A 25,533-nucleotide genomic window follows, 5' to 3' on the forward strand; every position below is an offset into this window, starting at 1 on the left:
CCGGACGCGCAGGCTCAGCGGCCATGGCTCACGGGCCCAGCCACTCCGCGGCATGTGGGATCCTCCCGGACCGGGGCACGAACCTGCGTCCCCTGCATCGGCAGGCAGACTCTCTACCACGGCGCCACCAGGGAAGCCCAGAAACACAACATTTTAAATCAACTATACTCCAATAAAAATTAAAAGTAAATTAATAAATAAAATGGAACATTTGCACCTCAAAGGTCCATGCAGTTTCAAATGCTTTCAGCCTCTTGGACAGAGGGCACGTGTCACTTTTTCTTAATTAAATAGACCAGAAGACCCTCAAAGGCAGGGTTGGAAGGGGGAAGGACAGCTTCGGGGCAGGAAGAATCGAGTTCCAAGTCCCTGTTTCACCACTGGAGTGACGTGACCTTGGGCTAGTCACTTCTCAGTGAGACAGTTTCTTCTTCCGTAGATGGGGCTCCTCTTTGGGCTTAAACCCATGCTTGGCCCTTGTCATAGTGACACACGCCACTTGGAAGCCCGGAGGCAGCTTCATAATAAACATGTAAAGAAACAGACTTTCGGGCCTTGACTTTGTGCCAGGTAGTCTTTGGGGAGCAGCACACGGAATATTTCAGTGGTTCCCAAGCTAGGTTCCCAGGGGACACTAGTGTTCCATGAGTTGGCCCAAGATGGTCTAGTTATGTTTAAATTCTAGCAATCAACTTGCAAAAATATTAAGCGGAATGGATTAAACTTACTAAATTTCTAGGGTTTTTTTCCTGCCCCCCCACCGCCCCACAATCTGGAATTTTCTTACACAACTGGTACCTGTAACCACCATCCTGTGTATGCAAATGAGGATGCGAATGAGGTTGCAAATGAGGAAAGGGATGAATATGCAATAAGCAAGAGACAGTGAGAAAACCTCAGAAACAGCCACTACTGTCTTTGTTGCTAGTGTCCTGGTGTGTTCTGCTCTGACCATCTGTCTCAGTGGACACAAGTTTGCACTGGTGTCAACTCATTTCCTAACAGCCGTGTCTGCTGTTCATAACGCACCTCCTCGTTGGGCAGTAAACCCCAAGATCGACTGTTCCCGGATTCTAGAAAGAGCCCCACGGGCTGAACAGGTTTAAGAAGTACCTGTTATCTGATGCATTTACACCAGCTACAGCGGAAGAAAAGCTAGTGAGCTGTGGATTTCCTTTTGTCCAGTAAGCTGGCTGCCCAAGGGATGAAGGCGGCACAGAACCAGGGTCAGTGCCTGAGCGCCACGAACGTCCAGGTTCCCATGGAGGCTGCCTGACTTATGGGCTTAGGATCCAGAACACGCGGGAGGATGCTTTTTGGATTCTAACACCTTGTGCTTTTTGTGGATGTTGGTGTGGTTTGAGCACCCCGTTTAGGACAGATTATTAAGCACCAGCCATTTTTCAGCCGAGGGCAGATGAAAGCCTGGCTTTGGTCTTTCCTACTCACTACACCTAAGGCACTATTGTCAGGGCTTTGCTACACTCCTCCCACCCATTTCCTGTTCTTGGGATAGGTTCTATTACCCCAATCACAGATGAGCTACCAGTGGCTCACCCGGGAGCACAGGTAACAGGTGGTGGAGTGGAGATCTGAGCCCTGTCTGTCCTCCAAAGCCTATACCGCCAGCCACTGAGCTATATACAGCTCAGTCCATGTGAGGGGCGGTCCCATCTTTCAGGCTGCCGTGGGAGCTCTGAAGGGACCAGCCATCCCTCACCACACCCATGCACCTTTCCAAGAAGAGCCTCTGGCAACCACAGGTGCCGTTTCTTTGGTCCCAGTCACTGGTGATGGCACATAGCACTCTGCAGGGAAACTTCTCGCCACTAAGGCCATTTCTGACCCGGGGTGGAGAGCTCTCACTAACAGCCACTGCCCTGGAGGGGACACTTGAATCCTGAACCGAGCAGGCACTCCACACACTCAACCCAACAAAGGCCTGGGAGGGTGCGGACACCAGCTTTAACAGGCCTGTCCTCCCCCTCCCTCCCTTGGGATCCTGCCCACCTTCTGGTCGCTTTGGTGATGCCTGGAGCCTCTTAGGAGGAGGCCTCAGGTACAACTTAAGTAAAGAGAACAGACAGGGAATCCAGTCCACACACGAAAAAGGGCAAGAAAGAGGGAGAGTTTGTTCTTCCACCCATCCCCTCTAGACGTCTAGCTGAGGGTGCTGAAGGTCAAGTTCACAGCCCTCTCCTACGATAACAGAAGTGTGACCAGTTATCAATTGGTCCCTATATATCAGGCACAGTGCCAGGCACTGTATACATATTAGAGTATCCAATCCCTAATTCTGTGAAACGGGTGCTAATCTTAGCCCCAACTCATAGATGAAAACAGCACTGAGAGATCTAGTACATTGAGCAAGGCCAGTGAGCTCCTGAGAGGAGAACCAGGTCTTTCTCACTCTGCACACCTGCTCTTAACTGCTGTCCTAGGTGGCTGGGTCCCTCACTCACGAAAAGGTCTCTACCAATTCACGTAACGTCACATTAGCTTTGCAGTTGGGCAGACCTGGGCCTGGGTCCTGCCTACCCCTCATCCAAGTGACCCTGGGCAGGCAACTTAACCCCTTGGGCCTCCGTTTACATTTCCGTATGTTTTAATACTTACCTTGCACAGTCGCTGGGAGAAATGCAAAAGGGCTGGTGTAAATGCCTGCCACTGTGATCGTCACAGAGCACGTGTTCAAAAAAAGTCAGCATCACTCGGAGAGGCGTTAGCCTCACTGGAGGGGATGCTGCCTGGGTTGCGGTCTCAGCCCTGTCCCTTGCAAACAGCAGCTCTTAGCAGTAAATTGGGGATAACACGGACCCCTTGCCTGATTCACAGTTGGTGCATAGCAAATCCAAGCTTCCTCCTTTTTTTCCCTTTAAATGCCTCTGTTTCTCCACCTTAGCGCTTGGGATCAGCTGACTTTGAGATCCTTGATCTAAAGCCTCAGAAGTGATGCAAAGCCCATGAGCACGTGGTCACATGAAACATATCTGAGACGGGCAAGAAATCCCACCAGAGGTCAGCCACAGTGTCATCTGCCACCTTCACCATCGTCCTGATGACAAGCCTGACTTAATGATGGTGTGATGGCGGCTGAGACTGGTGGGGTTGATGGGGTGGGCGATGCAGCTCTGCACTGAGAGCCAGACAGCCTTACGGTGAAACTTCCGGCCCTACTACTTTCTCGGCAGGTCACTCGGTATCTCTGGGCCTCAGCTTTCCCATCTGTGAAATGGAGACAGCAAGGGCTGTCTCTCAGGGGGAGCGTGAGGATTAGATGGGATGCTGTGTGCGTGATACCTGGCGCCTGCCCAGCATGTAGCAGGTGCTTCCTGAGGGCGAGCTGCTTCCCCTTCTCCAGATGAGAAGCCAGCCCCGGGCCTGCCGACAGGCCCCTCCCGCTCAGGTGGGAAGCCTGGACTCGAGGCCGGGCGTACGGCACAGGCCTCAAATCCCAGACCTTGACCGTGATTCATTTCAGACCGGGGTCTTTACTGTTCCGTGGGACGACGCTGGTCTCCCACCCGAGGACAGACACGTCCTCTGCGCCTTTGCCACCCACTTTCTACCTCTCGCTCCCACCTCCTCCCAGGGTGAGGGACCCTCTCTATTCAGCAGACATGGAAGGCCTGGGCCAGTTTCCTGGACCAACGGGCAGTGACCAGCCTGGGTCTGCAGAGAAGGCGGAGGTTCTAGGTAGCAGGGAACTTGTGCCGGGGTCCGAGGGGGGGTGGGAGAAGCCACCAAGGGTACCAGGGCAGCCAGAGGAGCAGGGGCCGCTCCCCGGGGAGAGGGACAGAGAGATAGCTCTGCTGGCCACGCATAGCTGAAACCGGGAGTCATCAACCCCTGTGTCCCTAGAGGGCCAGGCAGGCAAATAAATGAGAGAAGTATTAATATCTGTCAAGTGCTTAAAATAGCACTGGAACACAGTAAACGGAGAGATGTTTCCGAGCACCCCTTGCCCTCCATCGGGCAGCCTAACTGACGGATTAAAGCCTCATGTCCCACTGTCTTTCCTGCCAGAACGTAAGCTCTAGGAGGGCAGGGGACCATCTTCATTCAAGTGCGCAGAACACCGCCTGGCACATGGCACACACTCAAAGTGTGGGGCTGCCTGGGAAAGCCGATGGCTCAGATGGGTGGCACTAAGCAGCCAGCTGCAAACTGCTGCTGGATTTTCTGATAGTTTTTAAAGAGAACCTGGAAATTCCTATGTTGTTGTGAAATCTCTCGACTTTTAATATCCTGTGTGAGTTGAAGGATAGCTATGGGCTGTGAGGGGTGATTAGAGCAGAAAGCCACGTCTGCCTGGACCTCCAGTGCTGGCGGGGGCCGGGGCAGGGGGAGACGGAGGCGGGCCAATGCCATGGGGATAGGAAGGGCAGTCTGGGGGCTTCACGGACGTGTTCCCGCTCAGGAACGAACTCGAGAATTCTGAAAGCAGCTGCCATCATCACCATCGCCAGCCCAGCTCGGGCCCAAGAGCAGCACCCACCATGTCCTCCCTCGAATCCAGTCCTGGGGCACAGCAGGGTGGCAACCACTCAGCTGGAAGCACTGGGGGCAAACCTCCTTCTCAACTCCCTTGTGTCGCTGGGGGACCGCTCACCTCCTCCCGCAAAAGGGAGACAACACAGACTCAAATTCGATTCTGCTGCTTGGTACCCGGTGGTATTCAGCAGGTGTAAAGGAAGCCGACTTCAAAGTGGCGGGGGGTGCGTGGGTGGGGAACGGGATGGCACAGTGCGAAATCAAGCCAAGGGGAAGCGTTACCTCTGAGAGCAGTTTCGAGACGATTTCCAGTGGGGCTTGGTTGATGGAGTCATCCTGCAGGGGGGACGTCAGGGCCATGTCCACCAGAGTTCGGATCTCCTTCAAGACGACTTCCCAACGGCTTGGGTTACTCAGGACTTTCTTGTATTTGTAAATCTTTTTCTGGTTGGGAGAGAAAAAGAGACCCACACGTGTTATTAACAGGCCAGGGGTGCAATATACAAGACGATCAAAGAATCAGACGCCCTGGATGTGAAAGGCCCCACGTCTGGACCCCTCCCCGCCCCATCAGAATCCGATCCCCGAAGACGGGACAGTCTTGCCCCAAGTCGAAGGCTGCATTTGCAGACAGCCAGGCCTCCTGAATGCTAGTAATTTCCACTCCTTTTCCAATGACTTAAAAAAAAGGATGAAGCTATTTATCCTCCAGGTTATATCTTTTGCCAAACTTGTTCCCCAAGTATTCAAACGCGCAATACGAAGGGGGAGCATTATTCCGGGTCCACAAAGGCACTTTCTTTGCGTTGGAGGCGCTGTTTCGGCTCACCCTGACCCTAAGAGGTCCCCTTGGAGACTGTGCTCAGCTGAGAAACCTGACAGACAGGCTTGGGGCCTGGAATTCAGCTCCAGCCAGGTGGGGACTGAGCCCAGAATGGTCCTCAGCTTCCACCTGGGGAGTAAGACGGGTGCGTTCTCACCTCCGCATCCAAAGCTGGCGAGCGGCTGGGGCAGCGGCCGCGGCTCAGTCCATATGAGGCCGGGCTGGTTCCGCCCTCTGACATCATGGAAACAGAAGCCCTCTCTGAGGCCGAGGTCCCGGCCTGCGCTCCCCGGGCTCCGCAGCGGCCTGCCCCACTGCCGCCCAGCGTGCCTGGGCATCTCTCCCTCTAACTGGATAAACTTCATTAAGGACTCTGCTCCTTGGGGAAAACCTAATTTTAATGTCACTGAGCCAGCTGGGTGACATGTCACAATCTCTGAACCAAAGTCTGAAAGAGGGCAGGAGGAGGTGAGGGTCCCCCACTGGCCCCGAGGCTCAAAGAGAAGCTTGTAGGCCACCAGCGTCTCCCCAGTCACTTAGTTTCTGAGTTAAGAATTACAGAGGGGCTTGGAAGCCAAGGCCTAAAATGAAGCACGTGGGGGACAAATTCTGCATCAAATTGGGTAGTTCTCTGTGCTGAGTGAGGCGCGGTGGTGGAACAGGAGGTCGACTGTAGATCAGACAGGCCCGGTTCTTCCCATAAAGTATTTCACCTACGGAGCCTCAGCCTCCTCTTCTGCAAATTATGCATGAAAACACCCTGTGGCCTCTTCCAATGTGGAAGCCTTATAAATCCTGGACCCAGGTGGTCCCCTCTCTGTATGGAGTTATACTCAAAAGCGGACTCCAAACAGCACAACCACATAACCCAAAGGGAACTCCGATACTCAACCTGCCTCTTCTGAAAAACTTTTAAGGAATGAAATGGACAACCCACAGTGATACAGACAGCATCCTGTTTTTTTCTCCCATGTTTTTCCCACGCTGCCTGATGTTCTGGAGCCTCTTATCTGCTAATCATACCCCGGCGCCACCACCATCACCCACTTACTTAACTCACACCTAAGTTTATTTCCCCTCAGTCATCCCAGATCTTTCTTATGTAAATCTCCGTAGTCTGCTTCTCCCTCCTTCTCTCTCTCCTTCCACACACTCTCTGCCGGCCCCACCGCCTCCCTCCCTCTCTCCAAGCTTTTGACGTGAAGACAGCACAGTTTTCGTCAAGTGGGGAATGGGATAGAGTAGAAACATTTACTTATCATTTTAGGTCCTATAAGGGCTGGAAGAAACGCATGGCAACTTGTTGGGGGTGGGTATTCAGTGAATAATAAATACGCTGTTGATGGAGATGATGGTGACAAGCAGTATTTGCTGACCCCATGACTTGCATGATGAGGTGCACCTAGCCGCTTGAGGCTCCCCTGGGACCGTAACCAGCCTCAGTCCCAGTTACCTGCCTGGTGTTGTGAGCCAGGAGCATGACCTGGGCTATACAAATATGAAGTGCCCGAAGTCTGAAGCGGTAGAGACACTTCCCAAGGCAAGAAGCCGGCCCATCCCCGAAGATGAACGCTCCTTTGAGTCCCAGACGCTGCGGTTCTGCTCTGGGTCCAGAGAATTGCTTAATTTTTAAATGACCATGAAATGGTCACAGAAACTCACTGCATATTAAGCCCCAAAGGAAACCACAAGGACGCACAGCCGTGTATTCCCACAGTAGATTCTAGATTGGAATATGGTTTGCACTTTAAGCGCCCTCTCTTGTAATCAGCTGCAAGTTATTTACTTTTGAAAGAATAATGACTTCATTCTTTTCGTGAAAACGAGGCATGCTCACTGTAAGAAATGTAAACTACACTGAAAAGCACAAAGAAGAGGTTAAATGAGAAAAGGTCTCGAATATCCCACAACCTAGAAATAGCCATCATTAACCTTTGGTGAGCATTGTTCCAGCTGGCCCTCAGTTAATTTTCGCCTGTGGGAGGTGGGGCGGCCGTGAGTTCGGCCCCTAAGTCCTCAGGACCCACACTCGGACGATGTCGCCGAGACAGTGAGGCCCAGGTGAAAGGGCCCATCGGGCGCCGCCTGCCCCAGCGAGCCCCTTCACAGGCGCGCCCAGCCTCGGGCTCACGGACACAGCCCCCTTGACAGGCTGTGGAGGTCAACAGATTTTCCCACGAGCCCCTGCTTAAGAAGCGTCCCAAGGAGAGTGGTCACAGAGGCTGCACTCAAGACCAGAAGTTCCCAGGGGCTGACAAGGGCTAACGTTTAATGACCCGCCAGGCACTGTGCGGAGCACTTCTGGGCATCAGCTCACTCCACCCTCACAGCAACCCCAGGAGCTGGGGACCTGCCACAGGCCCTGGGAGCAGAACCGCAGACAAGGACCCGAGTGCAGATGGTTTATTTATTGGGGAGGTGATGAGGGACGCATCAGTGCAGGGGTGAGAGTGAGACCGGGAGAAGAAGGCAGTCAATCACCGCCAGGGCATCATCAAGTGTTAGGACTGGGCAACAGGCAACGCCACCACTGTGGGGACGAGGTTGAGTCCTGAGGGGGCCTCTGGGAGACAGTGTGGGTCACGCCCTAGAGTTGACCCACCCAAGGGGCAAGGAAGCGGCACTGTTTACCCACCAACTTCCTGGACTTCTGGCTGCCCTGTGTCCAGGCCAAAATGCTCCCACAGCCAGGAAGAGACGTGCCCCCGGGGCAGAGTCACCAGTATTTACACTGAGCAGCCTTCAGGGCAGAGCCACGCCAAGAGGTAGGGCCGTCTGCAGCTTCTGCCCCAGGCTCTAGTTTCCTGTTTACGCACAAGACTACCAGGGCCCGGAGGTGACATGACTTGCCCAAGGTCACACAGCTAGAAAGGGGCAATTCACAAGTACAAACCGGCTCTGGTGGACCCCAGAGGTCTCCCTCTTTCCATTACATGGGTCAGGGCCAGCGCAGATGGTGGAGAGGAGGCGCAGATTCACCAAGAGACACTGGGAAGAAGGCAGCAAGAACGCTTGATGGTCTGGGATGAGGGCTAGAACATGTCTCCAAGGCTCTGAGAGCTGGTGGGAGCGGCAGGGGGGCAGTGCAGCTGTGACATCGTGGTCATGGGGTGTGGGCAGGTGGCTGGCTCCCGGAAGAGGCTCTGAGCCCTGGCACAGGGCAGCCACAGGACAGAGGGAGGCCTGCCCAGGACCATGGGGACCTAGTCACTCTGCCTTGGGTGACAAATCAGCACATTTCATGCCAGGAGCTCTGCTGAGCTCATCTGGTGATGAATCACGGTGAGACTGGGTTGGGGATGCCTCTGGAACCCTGGCTCCCAGGAGCCCGGACGCCAGCTGTGCCCTATGGTCCCTCCACTGAGCCCATGTCACCAGAAGGGGCGGGTGACCTCTTGCCATCTCTGGAGTGGATGGGCCGCTGGATTCCTTTGACAGGAACCTTGGAACTGTCCCCCTGCTTGTTTTTGTGTAAGAAAGACAAGAATGGTCTCACTTTTTTTTTTTTAAGGGTTGTTAAGGGGAAAAAAACAACAACAAAAAAGAATATGCAACAGAATCAAATGTAGCCCACAAAGCTCCAAACATTTGCTGTCTGGACCTTTAAAGAAAAAGTTTGCTAACCCATGGCTGGAAAGGTCAAACCCCACCCACCCAGCCAAGGAGTAAGAGCACAATGCAGCTCAAGATCAGGGGCCATCAGGGGAAACACAGGTTCAAACCATAAAGAGATACTGCTCCACACCCACTAGGCTGGCTGGAACCAAAAGACAGGTACCTCCAAGTGTTGACAAGGATGCGGAGAAAATGGGATCCTTGTGCATTGCTGCTGGGAATGTAAATCAGTACAGCACCACTGGAAAACAGGTTGACAGTTTCTTAAATCATTAAACATAAATTTATCATATGACCCGGCAACTCTGTTCCTAGAAATCTACTCAAGAGAAAAACAGACTCTACATAAAGACATGCACATGAATGTCCATAGCAGCATTATTCATAACAGCTCCAAACTGGAAACAACCCAAATGTCCGTTAGCTGATGAATGGATAAGCAAGACATGGTATATCCAGACAATGGAATAGTATTTCGCAGTAAAAAGGATGGAAACACTCATATGTGCTACAAACATGGATGAATCTCACGAATATGCTAAGTGAAAGAAGCCAGATGCAAAAGACTTATTGGAGGATTCCTTTTATAGGAAATGCCTAGAAAAGGCAAATTTATAGAGACAGAAAGTGGAACGGTTACTGCCTGGGGTTGGGAGGTGGCAACAGGGATTAGGCTGCAAACAGATATGAGAGCAATTTTAGATGATGGAAATAACTCTAAAACTGCATTGTGATGGTCGCACAACCCTGTAAGTCTACTAAAATCACTGAAGCATTCACTTACCATACGTGAATTTTATGCCATGTAAATTACACCTTCATTAAGGTGTTAAAAAATCCCAACCCAGGTAGGTGGAGGACATCAAAAAACGTCAGAGGCAGTATGGCTTCGTGGTTAAGAGTGCAGGCTTTGCAGTCAGCAGACTTCAGTTCATATCTAAGCTCTACTTCATCTACCCATCCACCTATTCACTTACCCATCCATCCATCCATCCATCCATCCACTCGTCCATCCATCCATTTATCTAATCATCCAACAACAGTTACCAGGAACCATCTAGTATGGTGTGGCAAGTACTGAGTTAAGTCCTAAGGATACCAATGATGAGCAAAGCAGACAGATCCCGGTGCTCGTGGAACTTACAGAGTATTACTGGCGCCCTACTTTCCTCGTCTGCAACGTGGGATGAGAACAACCACTGTCAAAGGCTTGCCATGCCCATTCCATGAGATGATACATATAAACACTTAGCCCTGTCCCTCGCGAAACAGCAGCGCTCATTCTTATCACCCACCAAGTCCTGTGGGTGAGTGATCCAGAGCAGGCAGGACTCAGGAGGGCTCCCGGCATCTGTGACTAAGCCCCACCCGCTCCCGAAACAACAGAGCCAGCAGGAAGAGCCAGCCGCTCCTCCACTGCAGTCTTCGCCCTCTGCTTATCAGCAAGGGGGCGTTACCTGAGCAACATCCGCCATCTCTCCAGCAAATGCTGCTATACCGCAGAGACAACCACAGACGCCCGGGTTCTCCGGCCTGGGAGAGTGGAGCCCGTCGGCTCCTCCACGGGAGACAAGCTGTCACCGGGCAGCCGCCCCTCTCCAGGAGAGGTGTGACTCAGAATGTGCGGGCACCACGCCTCCCGCTGACGGGGCGGTTGCTCTGCCGCTTGCTGCAGCCTCCGAAGCTCGGGCTCACGCAAGCACGCATGCTCCCCCCGCCCGCCGTTAAAGGAGAGGGCGCTCCTGGAGCCAATGAGAAAAAGGAGCCCGGCGGGAGCTGGGCTGGCTGTGACAACTTCTTTCCAGGGGGTGTCCCAAAGCTGTGCCCGGCACGAGAGCCAGCAGCCCCGTGTGGCTACTTAACACTGAACCTAATTAAAATGAAATACAACGCCTCAGTCCCACTAGCCGCATTCCAGCGGCTGGACAGCCACACGTGGCTAGAGGCTGCCACACTGGACAGTGCAAATAGAGAACATTTTCATCACTGCAGAAAGTTCTATTGGGCAGGCTGTCCTAAAGTCTTAGCATGCCCTCTGTCACCCACGCCCCAGAGGACCAGTGACATGCTCCTTGCCTCTCCCATCACTCAGGCAACGCCTATTTGCTGGGGCCAGTATGTGAGCGGCACCCTGCCCATCTCCTCCAACTTTCCCTCCAAGGCCTACAGGGGCTGTCCCCAGATGTCCTTTGCACACCCAGGGAGAATGACCAAGTGGGTGACTTCTTTGGCTTCCCTGATTCCTAGACAGGGGGGGCCTCTGACCTCCTCATTCCTTCAAGACTCACTGGGGCTACGGATGAATGTGCCAGGTAACTCACCATCTCTGCCAACCCAGTGTGCTTCTGGGGGGCACACTTATAAAAATTCTCACAACCATCCAACAATGGGAGCAGTATAATTAGCTTCATTTTACAGATAAGAAGTCTGAGGCTGAGAGAGGTTAAGTCAAGGAGCTAGTAAGGGCCAGAGCTGGAGTTGGGACCCAGGCGTAGCTGGATCCTGAGTCCCCGACCACCGTGCCACTCTGAGAGGCACACCTGAGTGCTTTCTCTGCCTTGATCGATGCTGCTGCCTCCTGCTGAAACGAACAAGAAGCCCTGTAAATTGGAGGGCTGAGCCCAGGGGCAGTTCCAGACTGGCTGCAGCTGGGCGTCTGGATGACATCTGCCTGGAAAGCCGGGTCCTGGGGAGACAGGCAATTTGTTTGAAAAAGGGGGAAGAGCATGGCACTCTGCCCCCTAAGTGCCCACTGGAGGCGGTCTCCCTGCAGTCATTACTGCTTCCAAGGAAACAGCAGAAACTCGGGCACAGTGTCCTGCTCATCGTCTCTGGAGCATCGCCTGGTTGTCTGGGCAACCATGCATCTGGCTGGTGAGGAGATGTACTGGTCTTGGTGCCAGGCTTGCAGCTGGGTACCACATCCTACCTGGCTCTTAGGGCCTGCTGCAACCTTGGCAAAATCCAATCATCCCAAGGATCTGACTGACTGCACTGAGAAAATTCTATGTGGCTGTTTTCCTCACTGAGCTCTGGCTCCTTGGGGACAGGGATCATGCCTTGTCTGTTTCTTTACTGTTCTGTGTGGTGGCTGGAACCGCTGAGGGCACATGGAAGGTGCTCTCAGTAGTTGTCAAAGTGAGGAGAATAAGAATCAGAAATAATGGTTGGGCTTCCCTGGTGGCACAGTGGTTAAGAATCCACCTGCCCATTCAGGTGACACGGGTTCGAGCCCTGGTCTGGGAAGATCCCACGTGCTGCGGAGCAACTAAGCCCGTGTGCCACAACTCCTGAGCCTGCACTCTAGAGCCCGCGAGCCACAACTACTGAGCCCGTGCTCCACAGCAAGAGAAGCCACCGCAGTGAGAAACTCGCGCACCAAAGAGAAGCCCTGCAACAAAGAGCAGCCCCCGCTCGCCACAACTAGAGAAAGCCCGCATGCAGCAACAAAGACCCAACACAGTCAAAAATAAATTAATTTTAAAAAATGACACCTGTTCTTTAAAAAAAAAAAAGAAAGAAAGAAATAACGGCCAAGATGTAGGAAATGCTTCCACTGTTGTCAGCTGCTACACCGAATCCTTTCACCCTCCCAGCCCACGGCAAACGCAGGAACTTCCTGCAGGGGGAGCTTGTTAAAAGGCAGATTCTAACTCGGTAGAGCTGGATGGGGCCTGGGAGTCTGCACTTTCCAGTAGCTTCCAGATAAGAGAGATGCTCCTGAACCCAGCCCCAGGTGCCTCGTCTGCACTTTCCTAGGAGGCATGCTTACTCTGTCCCCATGATACAGAGAGGGGGGCAGTGAGGGAGTGATACCTTGCCTGCGGTCACACAGCTGGTGTTGTGAGCTATGTCCCCCAAAATGGTATGTCCAAGTCCTATAACCCCTGGTATCTGTGGACGTGACCTCATTTGGAAATAGGTCTTTACAGATGCCATCAAGTGAAGGTGAGGTCATGCTGGATTAGGGTGGGCCCTTATAAAAAGGCCAGGGGAAGACACACACAGACACAGGGAGAGAAGCTAGGTGAAGGTGGAAGCAGAGACTGAAGCAACGCCTCTACCAGCCAAGGGATGCCAAGGAGTGTAGCAGCCACCAGAAGCTGCAAGAGGCAGGGAGGGAACCTCACTTAAGAGTCTGTGGAGAGAGCATGGCCCTGCCAACACCTTGATTTTGGACCTCTGGCCCCAGAACTGTGAGCGGTTACATTTCTGTTGTTTTCAGCCACCCAGTTTGTGGTACTTTGTTATGGGAAACTCACACAGCTGGTGGGCAGCAAAGCAAGGCAGACCCCAGGGAGCCTGGCTCCTGGTCACCCTGCTGGTCCGCTTCAGCCCTTCGAGCTGACTCTTCCCATCTTTTTATTTTATGGAGGTGGCAGCCGGGGCCCCTGCTCTCAGCGGCCTCTCCCAGGTTACCCTCGGCTTGCAATCGGTTAGGTCTTCTCTTGCTGGGGAAGACCTGACCTTCTGTCTCCTTCTTGCTCCCTCGGGGTTGGAAAAGCTGGCGTCCACGCTTGACGCCTGCCTCCAGCCCATCACCCGCGCGCAGAAGCCCCTGGTCCTTTGCTACCTGGGCGCCTGCACCGTCACTAATGTCACAAGGAGCCGCCTGGACACCCAGAGAAGCTGCAGAGGGAATTCCCAGGAGGATTCAGGAGGACATCAGCACAGGGCTGCCTTAGGGTCCTCGGCAAAGAGTCAGGAGGTGGGCTCTGGCTCAGAGCAAACAAAGCCCGCTTTCCTTTTTTTTTTTTTTTTTTAGATTGAAGTATAGTTAATTTAGAATGTTTCAGTTGTATAGCAAAGTGATTCAGTTATATATATATATATTTCCAGATTCTTTTCCATTATAGGTTATTACAAGATATCGAATATAATAGTTCCCTGTGCTATACAGTAGGTCCTTGTTTATTTATTTTTTATATAGTAGTGTGTATATGTTCCCAATTTCCCAATTCCCAATTTATCCTCCCCACCCCTTTCCCTGTGGTAACCATGTCTGTGACTCTCTTTCTGTTTTGTAAATAAGTTTATTTGTATCTCTTTTTTTAAGGTTCCACATATAAGTAATATCATATGATATCTGTCTTTCCCTGTATGACATACTTCACTTACTCTGATGATCTCTAGGTCCATCTATGTTGCTGCAAGTGACATTATTTCATTGGTTTTTATGGCTGAGTGATATCCCATTGTATATATGTATCACATCTTCTTTAGCCATTCCTCTGCCAATGGACGTTGAGGTGGCTTCCTTGTCTCGGCTGTTGTAAACAGTGCTTCTGTGAACATTGGGGTGCGGGTATTTTTTCGAATTAGAGTTTTCGTCTTTTCCGGATATATGCCCTGGAGTGGGATCGCTGGATCATTGGTGGTTCTATTTTTAGTTTTTTGAGGAACCCCCATGCTGTTCTCCATACGGGCTGTACCAATTTACGTTTCCACCAAGAGTGTAGGAAGGCTGCCTTTTCTCCACACCCTCTCCGGCATTTCTCTTTCCTTTTATGAGGGTTACACATCTGCCAATGGTTGGCAACCCCCATTACGCCAGCTGACAGCCCAGGGTTTCCTACAGCTGGGCACTGAGCTAAACTCATCCCAGAACAACTGTTTCAGGGTTCTCAATCCTGGCTACGCATAAGAACCATTTGGGAGGCTTAACAACATTCCAATAACAGAGTCCAACCCCAGGCCAATCTCATCCGGCTGCTGCTGTGGGCAGGGTGGAGCCGAGGCATCTGGTTCTTTGGGCGCTGGTATATTTTAAAGTATATCTGAACACCAATGGGCACAACAACATTATTCACAACTGCCAAAAGGTGGAGGCAACTCAAGTGTCCATCGACAGATGAATGGATAAGCAAATGTTGGCTATGGATACAATGGATTATTCAGCCATGAAAAGGAAGGGAATTCTGACACCTGCTACAACATGGATGAACCTTGAGCACGTTATGCAAGTGAAATAAGCCAGTCACAAAAGACAAACACTGTAGGTTCCGTTCACAGGAGGGTATACCTAGAGTCGTCAGATTCATAGAGACAGAAAGTAGACGGAACGTAGAACGCGGGTTGCCAGGAGCTGGGGGAGGGTGAAAGGGGAGTTCGTGTTTAACAGGGGCGGAGTTTCAGTTTTGCAAGATGAAAAAGTTCCAGAGAAGGATGGCGGAGGTGGCTGTACAGTGTGAATGTACTTAACGCCACAGAACTGAACGCTTAAACCTCCAGGTGACTTGAGCCTGCAGCTAGAGGTCAGCCCTGGTGGTCCAGTCTAAGGTGGCAGATGTGACCCCTGCACACTGTACAGACGCAAGACCCCAAGTGTAACCTGCTCCGGGTCAAAGCGGCTGTCTGAACCAGGACCCCTCCTCAGGGTCACCTCATTGTCCCGAGTCACGGTCAATGAAGAGACCGTGAGCTGCATACATAGGTACAGCCCTGGACCTGCTCTCAGCCTCTGGAAATGCTCTCCTGTCTCCACATGGCCTAACCCCAGGGGCTGGGGAACGGGCAGTGCCCAGGGCGGGGCTGCACGCACCTTCCGGCCTGGTCACAGCCCTCTAGGGAGGCTGGGGGCTCCCCAGTCCTGCTCAGCACACCCGGCGCTACACCCTCACTGCCTTTGCTCACATGCCTTCCACCCCTGTCAACTCCTGGGGTGCTCAGAGGCTCAGTCACGACCCTGCTATGGCCCTCAGGTGTGTGCAGAGTGGCACACCTCTGCATTCGGACTTCTGCTGCTAATAAGCTGTGCAGCCTCAGGCAAATCATATCACCTCTCTGAACCTTAGTTTCCTCATCTGTAAAATGGGGATAATAGTCGCGCCTGCCTCTTGCAGCTGTTGACAACATTAAATGTGATATTTCATGCTGAATCTTATAGATGCTCAATAAATGGTAGCTACTCAGTCAGCAGGACATCGATTAAAGACAGTTAACTGCTGAGAAAAAATAAAGACGACTAGAAACCCCTAAATGCCCATCGATAGGGAAATGCCTGAACACACTATAGCCACATGCAGTATCACACCAGACAGCAGTTAAAAGGAACAAAGGCAAGCCAACAGACCTGCCACGGATTCCACCCCCACGAACCGTGTTAAGTGTAGAAGCAAACACACACACACGTGTATGTATATATTTACATGCCCACACTTCACATATGGGTGGGGAGGGGAGGGCCATAGAGGGGGCTGAGGAAGAGCCTCCGCTTTATCTGAAATGTTTCAAACTGTTGCAGGAAGCCATAGCCGTGTATTATACATTTAATGTAAAAGAACTAAAATTCCCAGGATTACTTCCCCCTTTTTTTTTTTTTTGCAGTACGCGGGCCTCTCACTGTTGCGGCCTCTCCCGTTGCGGAGCACAGTCTCCAGACATGCAGGCTCAGCGGCCATGGCTTACGGGCCCAGCCGCTCCGCGGCATGTGGGATCTTCCCAGACCGGGGCACGAACCCGTGTCCCCTGCATCGGCAGGCGGACTCTCAACCACTGCGCCACCAGGGAAGCCCCGGATTACTTTGTTTTTGAAATGATACGTGTTCACTGGAAAACCAGAATAGTACAGAACGGTGTCCAGGAAGGGAGTAATAAAGCACACAAGAGCTCGAGGTGTGGGCTCACCGCCTGCACATCTGTATGCTGGTGACCATCGCTCCACGGAATCTCTTTCTGTGCACGTGCATACCCCTGCCATAAAAGTGTACATAAATTTAGCCCATATTGTATGTGTTGGCTTTTTTGTTTTTAATTTATTTATTTTTGGCTGCGTTGGGTCTTTGTTGCTGCGTGCGGGCTTTCTCTAGTTGTGGCGAGCGGGGCCTACTCTTCGTTGCGGTGCGCAGGCTTCTCATTGTAGTGGCTTCTCCTGTTGCAGAGCACAGGCTCTGGCACGCGGGCTCCAGTAGTTGTGGCACGTGGGCTCAGTAGTTGTGGCTCGCGGATTCTAGAGCACAGGCTCAGCAGTTGTGGCACATGGGCTTAGTTGCTCCGCGGCATGTGGGATCTTCCCGGACAGGGCTCGAACCCGTGTCCCCTGCATTGGCAGGCGGATTCTTAACCACTGCTCCACCAGGGCAGTCCCTGTTGGCTTGTTTTTTTAACCTCACCTCTGCCTCCCCTGCATCTCCCCCACCCCAGAATCCATGCTAAAAACAAACCATATGGTTGGCAAACATTTTCTGTAAAAGGGTCAGGTAATAAATATTACAGGCTTTTCTGGCCACACTCTGCTGTTGTAGCACAAATGGGTGGGGCTGGGTCCCCCCAAACCTCTTATTTACAAAACCAGGCAGTGAGCCCGATAGTCTGTCAACCCCCGTACATATCAATTCAGATATTCCTCCACGGCCATACGTTAATCAAATGCAAATATATAGAGAGATTTTCTTTGGTCCTTAGCTTTTGTTTTACGAAAAGGGCATCACATCATACGTGGATCTCTGCATCTTGCTTTTTCTCTCTTAACACCTGGAAGTGGCCCCATGTCAATCAGTATAGATTTTCCCATGCTGTGTGTTTTTATAAGCCACCTCAAATATCACCGGGCAAAGGTAGCATATACGTTTAGAAAATGAAAAATCAAGCCAACAGGAGCCCTCTCGCCTGACCTCAGCCTTCTGTGCAAATCCTCTGGGAGGTCCTTCTGGCAGCAGCCATCGGGTGCTGTGACCGCCATACATCAGTGACCGGGAGCATCCCTGACCAGACAGCCAGGTCCCTTACCAGGCACTCTGCGTCAAAGAGCTCTTCTCCAGGGGCCACTGCCTGCCCTGAGGCGGCCCCCTTGGTCCAACACGTACTTCCACGGTTCCCAAGATCAAAGCCACTCCCCCCACCCCGGGCTCTCATATACCCAGAAACGTGTCCCGATTCTCCTTAATTGTAAACTCGACCCAAGGTGTGGGTGAGACCCCACCTTTAACAGAATGTTTAAGAAGATCCTATTATTTTCCTGTAATGATTTTGCCAATGACATTAGTGGTGCTGGGAACCCCGTGCAGAACTGAACCACATCCTGAAGAGCACAGTGGGGGCCACTTGTTAATCAAAAGCAGGAAAGGCTGTTTTCTGAGGAAACAACCCCCGCCCCCCGATTGCTAGCAACTCACCAAATAAATTAAAAAATGCAAATAAGGTACCAGAGGCTGCTTTTCCTCCGCCGTGTGGGAGAGGCCGGCCCGAGCGAGCTTGGCTGCGCTGAAGGGCAAAGGACAGCACAGGACTGTTGCCTTTGGGTCCATAAAGGGAAACCTCTACCCCAAATAAGGAGTTCTCCCGCTTGGCTTCAGACGGTAGCATCTCAACAGGGGCCTCCGCTGTTTATTTGACTAACAACTTTATCTAGTGCTCACAGCACTTCAAAGGCATCCGATCCGTTCATCCCTTTGTGTGGGAAGCCTCTAGTCCTTGTCGGGCTGCCGCCTCTGGGCTGGAGCCATGGCTCCTGCCACAAGCGGCCTTAATTTATGAGCACCCTGGAAAAGGGTCCAGTTCCCTAATTAATTCATCCGTAGCGGATCGTCAATGGGCGTGCCCAGGCAGGCAATGAGGGTGCGCTTGAATCAGCGTGGGGCGTACTCCTGCCTTCCCGATCGGGGGTCTTGTGGGGAGGCAGGATGCACCAGGGGCTGTTCCTTCCTTGCTGAAGAAGGCCCCTCAGACAGGCCCAGGGCATGGTCAAGACAGAGTCCAGGGGTGGGACCTGGGAGGCATTCACAGCGGTCAAGTCTGAGTTGCCCGCACAAGTGGAGGAGAGGCTGGCAGAGCAATCCAAGAGGCCTCCCTGCTTGATTGCAAGCTGAGAGGGACCCAGCAACGGGGCCTAAGGGACACAGAGGAGGCTCAGGCCCGGGTCTGAATTCTGGCTCAGATACAGGGGGAAGTTATTTACTCTGAGAGTCAGTTTTCTGGTCTGCAAAATGGGGACGCAATCCTACCTCCCAGGGACTCTGTATAGACTAAAATAGGGCAGCAGATGAAGTGGCTGGAAAACAGTCAGCACTCAATAAACGTCTGCTGCTCTTTCCCCTTTCTTCGTTTTTTAAAACTTTTATTTATTTGTTTGTTTATTTCTTTTTTGGCTGCGTTGGGTCTTAGTTGCGGCATGGGGGGTCTTTCACTGCGGCGCGCGGGCTCTTCATTGTGGTGCACGAGCTTCTCTCTAGTTGTGGCATGCGGGTTTTCTATCTCTAGTTGTGGCGCAAGGGCTCCAGGGCACGTGGGCTCTGAAGTTTGTGGCACGTGGGCTCTCTAGTTGAGGCGTGCGGGCTTAGTTGCCCCGTGGCATGTGGGATCTTAAGTTTCCCGACCAGGGATCGAACCCACGTCCCCCCTCATTGGAAGTTGAATTCTTTACCACTGGACCACCAGGGAAGTCCCATCTTTCCCCTTTCTTCAAGCTACTGCAGTGGCTCTCCGACTGTGCTGTGTATCAGAATCACTTGGAGGGCATGGAAAACACACCTTGCTACACTCTCCTCCCCCACTTTCCAGCTTACAAGACAGATCTGCATTCCTAGAAAGTTTCCAGGCTGCGTTGAGGCTGCTGGTCTGGGAACCCGACTTTGAGAACCACTGAGCTACAGTTCAGAACCCCCGGGGTCCATCGTGACGGAGAGGCCTCGGAGGAAATAAAGACCATCCCTGATGGAAAGTTCAACGCAGATGCTGACAAAGCCTTCGAGAGTCAACAGATGCCAACGGTCTGCTCCAGTCTGCCACCTTCGGCCATTGTTGAGCTGGTCCTTGATCTCCTGGGGGAGCTCTTCAGGGTCCACGCACTCTCGGACGTCTGTTTCAGCCCAGAGGGCAAATTCAGCCCACTCTGCCAAAGGGTCTTATCCACGCATCTGCTTGGTCCCCACTGTTTCTCCAGCTCCCACCCGGACACAAACCACCGTGGCCTCCTGCCGCCAAGGTCAGCAGGCTCCATGTGGGTGGCTTTAGCACCCTGGACAGGGGCGGGCTCTCTGTCCATTTCAGAGCCTTCTGCAAAACCATCCTTGGGGTGTCAGAGGGACAAGGGCCATGGGACTTCTGCCCTTGTCTCCCGATCAATTAGCCTCTCTCCCAAACCCCTTTCCATCCAGAGAGTTGGCTGCCCGCTGGGTATTTTCTGATTGCAGGGAGAGGTGAGGACCTAATCCCTCTGTGGGGACAGGCACTGCTCTTTTCGGAGGCTCTGTTTGGCCTCGTCTCTGAGCCAACAGGCGGGCAGGAGCCTTGGAGGCAAACCCAGAACGGCAGACCACCCTCCCCTCCGAGGCCGGCCCCGCCCCCTGCATGGCCCCCCGAGAGCTGCCCAGCATGCCTGGCTCGGGGGGCTTGCTGTCCACCACCCAGCGACGGAAGGGACCTGCAGACTCCTGTAGAACAGAAGGTCTTCCTGGTCAAGAGATTGCCTCCCATTTATGTTTTAAAGACTTATTTGAAGAAAGAGAAAGGAAGACAAAAAAATTTTGCCTTAAAGGGCAGAAAACAAGTTCACCCGCAAAACGTTTACGTGGAAAACTTCCTTGTGTGGTGCAGTGACTCATCAGCTCCGTCAAAGGGTGCGTGGGATGACACGCTGAAGCCCTGGTCCCCCTCCTCGTCTGGGAACGAAAAACAGCCCACAAATGCCCCTCTTTCCTGACTGTTTGGAGAGTCGGCTGTCCCTCCTGAGGCCCAGGGAAGGCCGTCATGCAGGGGGCACTGGGGTGTCTGATGTCTCCAAGCCCCGTGCTGGGGCAGCAGGGGGCAGGGAAAGGCCTGGGGTCCCAGGGACGTGGTGCAGACCCAGCTCCCCTGCTTCCTGCCCTGCGGCCCGGACAGGTCATTCCACCTGGGGTCCCTGGGCTCCATATTCTTGACCTTTGGAGTGGGATGGTTAGAGGGATCCAAAGGGGTGAGGATTAGGTACAAGGTGCCTCTCACTGCCTCTGGCTGGTGGACGGCGGGCACTCAGCAACGCCTGTCCTTTCTTGCAGAAACTCAGCTTCTCAACAGTAAAAACGGAAAGATCTAAAGTCCCACCCGGCTTGACCCTTGTCTGAATGAAATACTACAAAACCATAAAAAGAAATGAAGTAGATCTGAATGTGCTGTATGAGCTCGTGTACGAGCTCAACCACGATACGTAATTAAAGGGTAAAGGACCAAGGAACACCCAGTGTGGATAATAAAACCTGTGTGGTGTTTTAAAAGGAATTTTCATAAAACCTTCTGAAGGGCCCCATGAGACTAACAGGACTGCCTTTGGGAAAATGGAGTTGAGGAAGGAGGGACTATGCATTTTACACCCTTCTATAGTTTTTAGAATTACCGAAAACGTGCATAACTCATTGGTCTTAGGTGCTAACAGCGGATATCTGGGGAGTGAGGGATTGGCTGGAAAAGGGGGCAGGAGGGAATTGTCCTGGGTGACAGGAACCTGGATGGTGGTGATTCAGGTGACTACAACAGTCAAAACTCACCAGACCCAACAGATAAATGCGTGCATTTTGTTATGTCTCAATTATAGCTCCATTTGTTTTTAAACTTACAAAGTGTTAACAGAGGTTTATGGACAGTGGGAAATTTTTTTAGTTTTCTTTGTCCTTTTCACTATTAAAAGAAAATCTTAATAAATGCAATTTTAAATGTCTCACCTTAGTACTCTTGTATACCACTGGTAGGTGTATAAATTGGTTTGGACCACTTTGGAAAACTGTTGCGCAGCCTCCACCGAAGGGGACCCTCTGCTTGCCCTACGGCCCGTGCTCAAAAGGCTGTAAACATACGTTCACCGAGAGACATGTTTATAATGGTTCTATTCATAATAGCCCCAACCTGGAAGTATCTGTCCATTAACAGAATGAACAAATTAAGAGTCTATATTCATTTAGCAGAATGCTATGGAGTAAAGCAAATGAATAAATTACCGCTACACAGGATATTATATATTGCATAGATAAATCTTATAAACATAATTTTGAGCCAAAGGAGCCAGGCACAGAAGAGCTCAGCCTGTATGATACCATTTACATGAAGTTCAGGTTCGTGCGAGACTAATCCACGCTGCTGGAAGGCAGGAGAGTGGTTTCCTGTGCTGGGCGGGGGGTGCTGGGGGGGTGTTGGCAGGGACTGGAGGGCCTGGGGGGGGCGGGGAGTGCCAGGGAGATGGTCATGCTCTGTGTCTTGATGTGCGTGGTTACACAGGCTAATTCTGTGAGAATTTGTGAGAATTCATCCAGCAGCACTCTTTTGATCTATGCACTTTTCTACATGTATGTTATCCCTTAATGAAAAGTTTATTTAAAAAACAGACCAAAGAACTTCCCTGGTGGCGCAGTGGTTAAGAATCCGCCTGCCAATGCGGGGGACACAGGTTCGAGCCCTGGTCCGGGAAGATCCCACATGCCGTGGAGCAGCTAAGCCCATGTGCCACAACTACTGAGCCTGTGCTCCAGAGCCCGCAAGCCACAACTACTGAGCCCACGTGCCACAATTACCAAAGCCCGCACGCCTAGAACCCGTGCACCACGACGAAGAGTAGCCCCCGCTCGCTGCAACTAGAGAAAGACCGCGCACAGCAACGAAGACCCAACGCAGCCAAAAGTAAATAAATACATTTATCAAAACAACAACTACGAAACAGACCAAAGTGCCCCATGTCTATTCCAAAGAGAGCTCTGGTTGGGGAAAGTGGAGACTATTGCAAGGGCTTAACGCCCATCCGGGGCTTCCCGGCCTCTGTGGGCTCAGACATGGGGCTACGCCGCCCACACCCGCAACCTCTCCAGGCCTGAGATGGCGCCTCCTCCCACCAGAATAAGGGGGTTGGGCTCCGAGACCCACCACCCCGGGTTCAAATCCCAGCTCTGTCTGGTTCTAGCTATGGACAAGCCCCTTTGCCCTCTCAGCTCCTCCTTCAAGATGGGCCTGACTTTGAGAAGACTGCAAGGGAGCACACATCAGAGCCCCCAGCACAGCTCCTGAGGCCTGTAAGTGCCTAGTAAGTGTCCTCTTCATTTACTGTAAAGAAAGCCCACGAGAGCATGAGCTCTCCTCCCCAGGCCGTCCTGCCCTCTGCCACTTGTTAGTTTCAATCCCTGAAGCTTCCCTTGTTATTGGTTACAGGGTCCCCGATGACCCACCGAAGGCCGTGCGCTGTGGCTGGGAGTCGCTGGAGACTGGACTGTGGCCCTCCCCGGGCAGCCTGGGCCCCATGGCCTCTCTCGAGTCCGTTGACCAAGGTGCAGGAGAAGTGGCCTGGCTGGACTCACCTCTGGGAGGGCCTCTGCTCTCTGGGGCTTGGCTCTGCCACCAGCTGCACCTCCCGCTGAGGGCCCCCCCAGAAGTCCTGGACTGTGATGGGCCCCCTGCCTCGTGGGGAGAGCCCCTCCTTTCACAGTTCTCTGTGGAATCCCTCTGATCCCTCATAGGAAGTCACAAAGCCCTCTTTGACCAAGTGCCAGAAATTAATCTGGATGGAATTCCTGCCTTTCGACCTGGAGGAAGCAGACCTGCGGCCGGGCCTGTAGGACCGAGGGCAACTCCTGCCCTCCTTGCCCTGCTTCCCTGATTTACCTTCCTGCTCAGAGGCAGGACGGCTGACACTCATGACCTTCCCATGCAGTGGAGAACAGGAAGCTCAGCAAAGGCTCCCATGAAAAAGCCCCAAGGAGGCACAGGCCAGAACTGACACGACTGGACGTGGATTCCCAGTAATACTCAAATTCCACAGGTCCAGGAGGTCACTATAGCGGGTGTGGTGGGAAGCTTTCGCTCCCTCTGTCAACTCAGGTTGACCAGCAGGTATTATGTGGAGAAGAGTTCTGCCTCAGGGGGAAAAGAGTTCAGCGATTGATTAGTGATGCCTGTCATGGGGCTCACTGGGAGTTGGTGGCACGCGTGCTATGCATGTGCCCTCTTCCTTCTAGAGCCCTGTCCTTTGGAACCTTTCTACACAAAGGGAAAGAGGCCTTGATCGCTAAAGAAGAATCATTAACATTGATCCAATACTTATTCGCATGGCAGGTGCCGTTCTAAGTTCTTTATTGCTACTGACCCATTTAACTGTCACAGGAACCTAATAAGCTTGGTCTTATCATGACCCCCACTTTATTCAGGAGGAAAAAGAGGCCCACAGAGGAAAGCAGCTGGTCCAGGGTCACAGAGCCCGTGGGCGGTAAAGCCAGGATTTGAACCCAGGCAGTGTGGCCCAGAGCTCTCCCCTTAGGCATTACAGAAATTTTTCTTTGGGGAGCAAATTGGCAGTATGCGGAAAGAGTCACACACACACAAATACCCCTACTCTCTGCCTGGTAACCACTGTTCTGGAAACCTGCCCTAAAAAGTAGTTCAAAAGAAGCAAAAGCTTGGCTATAAGTGACAGTCATGACTGCATTATCTATAACTGAGAAAAACGGTAACAGTGCAAATGGCCAAAAGCAGGTCCTTTGGTCAATTATGCCATGACCTCTCTACAGACGTGATGGACATATGCTGAAACGTTTAAGCTGCAGCGTTCATGCTGGCAGGACCGTCTGCGCACCTGGCCACAGCTGCCAAAGGGTCCGTGCAAAGGTGGACGAAAGCTGGAAGGGCATTTGCAGGAGTAAAATCCGCCCTCAGGTGGGGACTGACCAGAGCAGAGCGGTCTCTGCCCTTGAGTGTGGTTGCAAAGGCGTTTTCATGATCGTGGTAAAAGGGCAGAGAAAGAGGGGAGCGGGGCAGGAGGGATGGGCTGTGTGGAAATGGCAGGAGGTGAAACAGGGGTCACTGTCTTCCCTCTAGATACTGTGAGCCCAGCAGGAGCCACATGGGAGCGTGTGGCCCAGAGCCAAGGGGGGCCAGGAGCAAGGCTAGGTCAGGTAACACAGCCTCGATGCTCGAATCTGGGGACACGGGTGACACGGTGTGTTTGGGCAGATGTGTACGTGGCTGGTCCTGACCTTGACCTTCCGGGGCCCAGGCCCAGGTGGTCTGCCGTGTGCCGTGCACCATGCAGGGCAGGCAGGGCACTCGGCCCTTCCCATAAGAAGCAGGGGCTTGCCAAGTCAGAGGTTAATTCACATAATCCTCACGGGGACGTCTGTGAGACTCGGAGAAAAATGTAAAGCTCTCATGAAATGCTTCAAGAGACAAAAATACCACAGCCCCCGACGCGCAAGGCACGAGGACAGACAGGCGATGGGGATGGTCAGGCACGCAAGCCCGCAGGTGTGAGGGAGGAACTGTCCGGTGCGTATGCACGTCTGCGTATGTGTGCGCACACACACGTGTGCGGTGGAAGCCACGTTCCCAGCGGTTACGATCCCAGGTTCTGGAATCAAACTTGTGTTCAGACGCCAGCTCTGTCACTTAATAGGTGTGGGCCCTTGAGCAAGCAGTTCACCTCTCGGCCTCTGTCTCCACATCTGTGAAATGGGGAAGCAGGAGGACGCATCCCCTCCTCAGGGTTGCGGGGATTCAGTGGGGTGGTGAGCGAGGTGCTGGCATCTGCTCAGCACAGGAGGAGCAGCCCATGGAGGGTGCTGAGGCCACCGGCCGCCGTGTGCTGAGGCAGGGCTGGATTTAGGCTCGGACACGTGTGCTAGGGGATGCGTGCTCAGGGGGATCTGCAGTGGGCAGAG

General features: G+C 52.6%; 1 protein-coding gene across 1 annotated transcript in view; it reads right to left on the reverse strand.

Annotated features, from left to right (window-relative positions):
* The window catches only part of CMIP (c-Maf inducing protein), a gene marked incomplete at both ends in the record, with an annotated part of 234,965 nt that overhangs the window by 46,080 nt on the left and 163,352 nt on the right, over positions 1-25,533 (reverse strand). Inside the window, one exon of the mRNA XM_079722952.1 lies at positions 4,777-4,938. Coding sequence (XP_079579078.1) covers positions 4,777-4,938 — 162 coding nt within the window. The remainder of the gene's footprint in view (positions 1-4,776; positions 4,939-25,533) is intronic.

Source organism: Hyperoodon ampullatus, assembly GCF_949752795.1.
Source record: "Hyperoodon ampullatus genome assembly, chromosome: 18".
Taxonomy (NCBI): Eukaryota; Metazoa; Chordata; class Mammalia; order Artiodactyla; family Ziphiidae; genus Hyperoodon; species Hyperoodon ampullatus.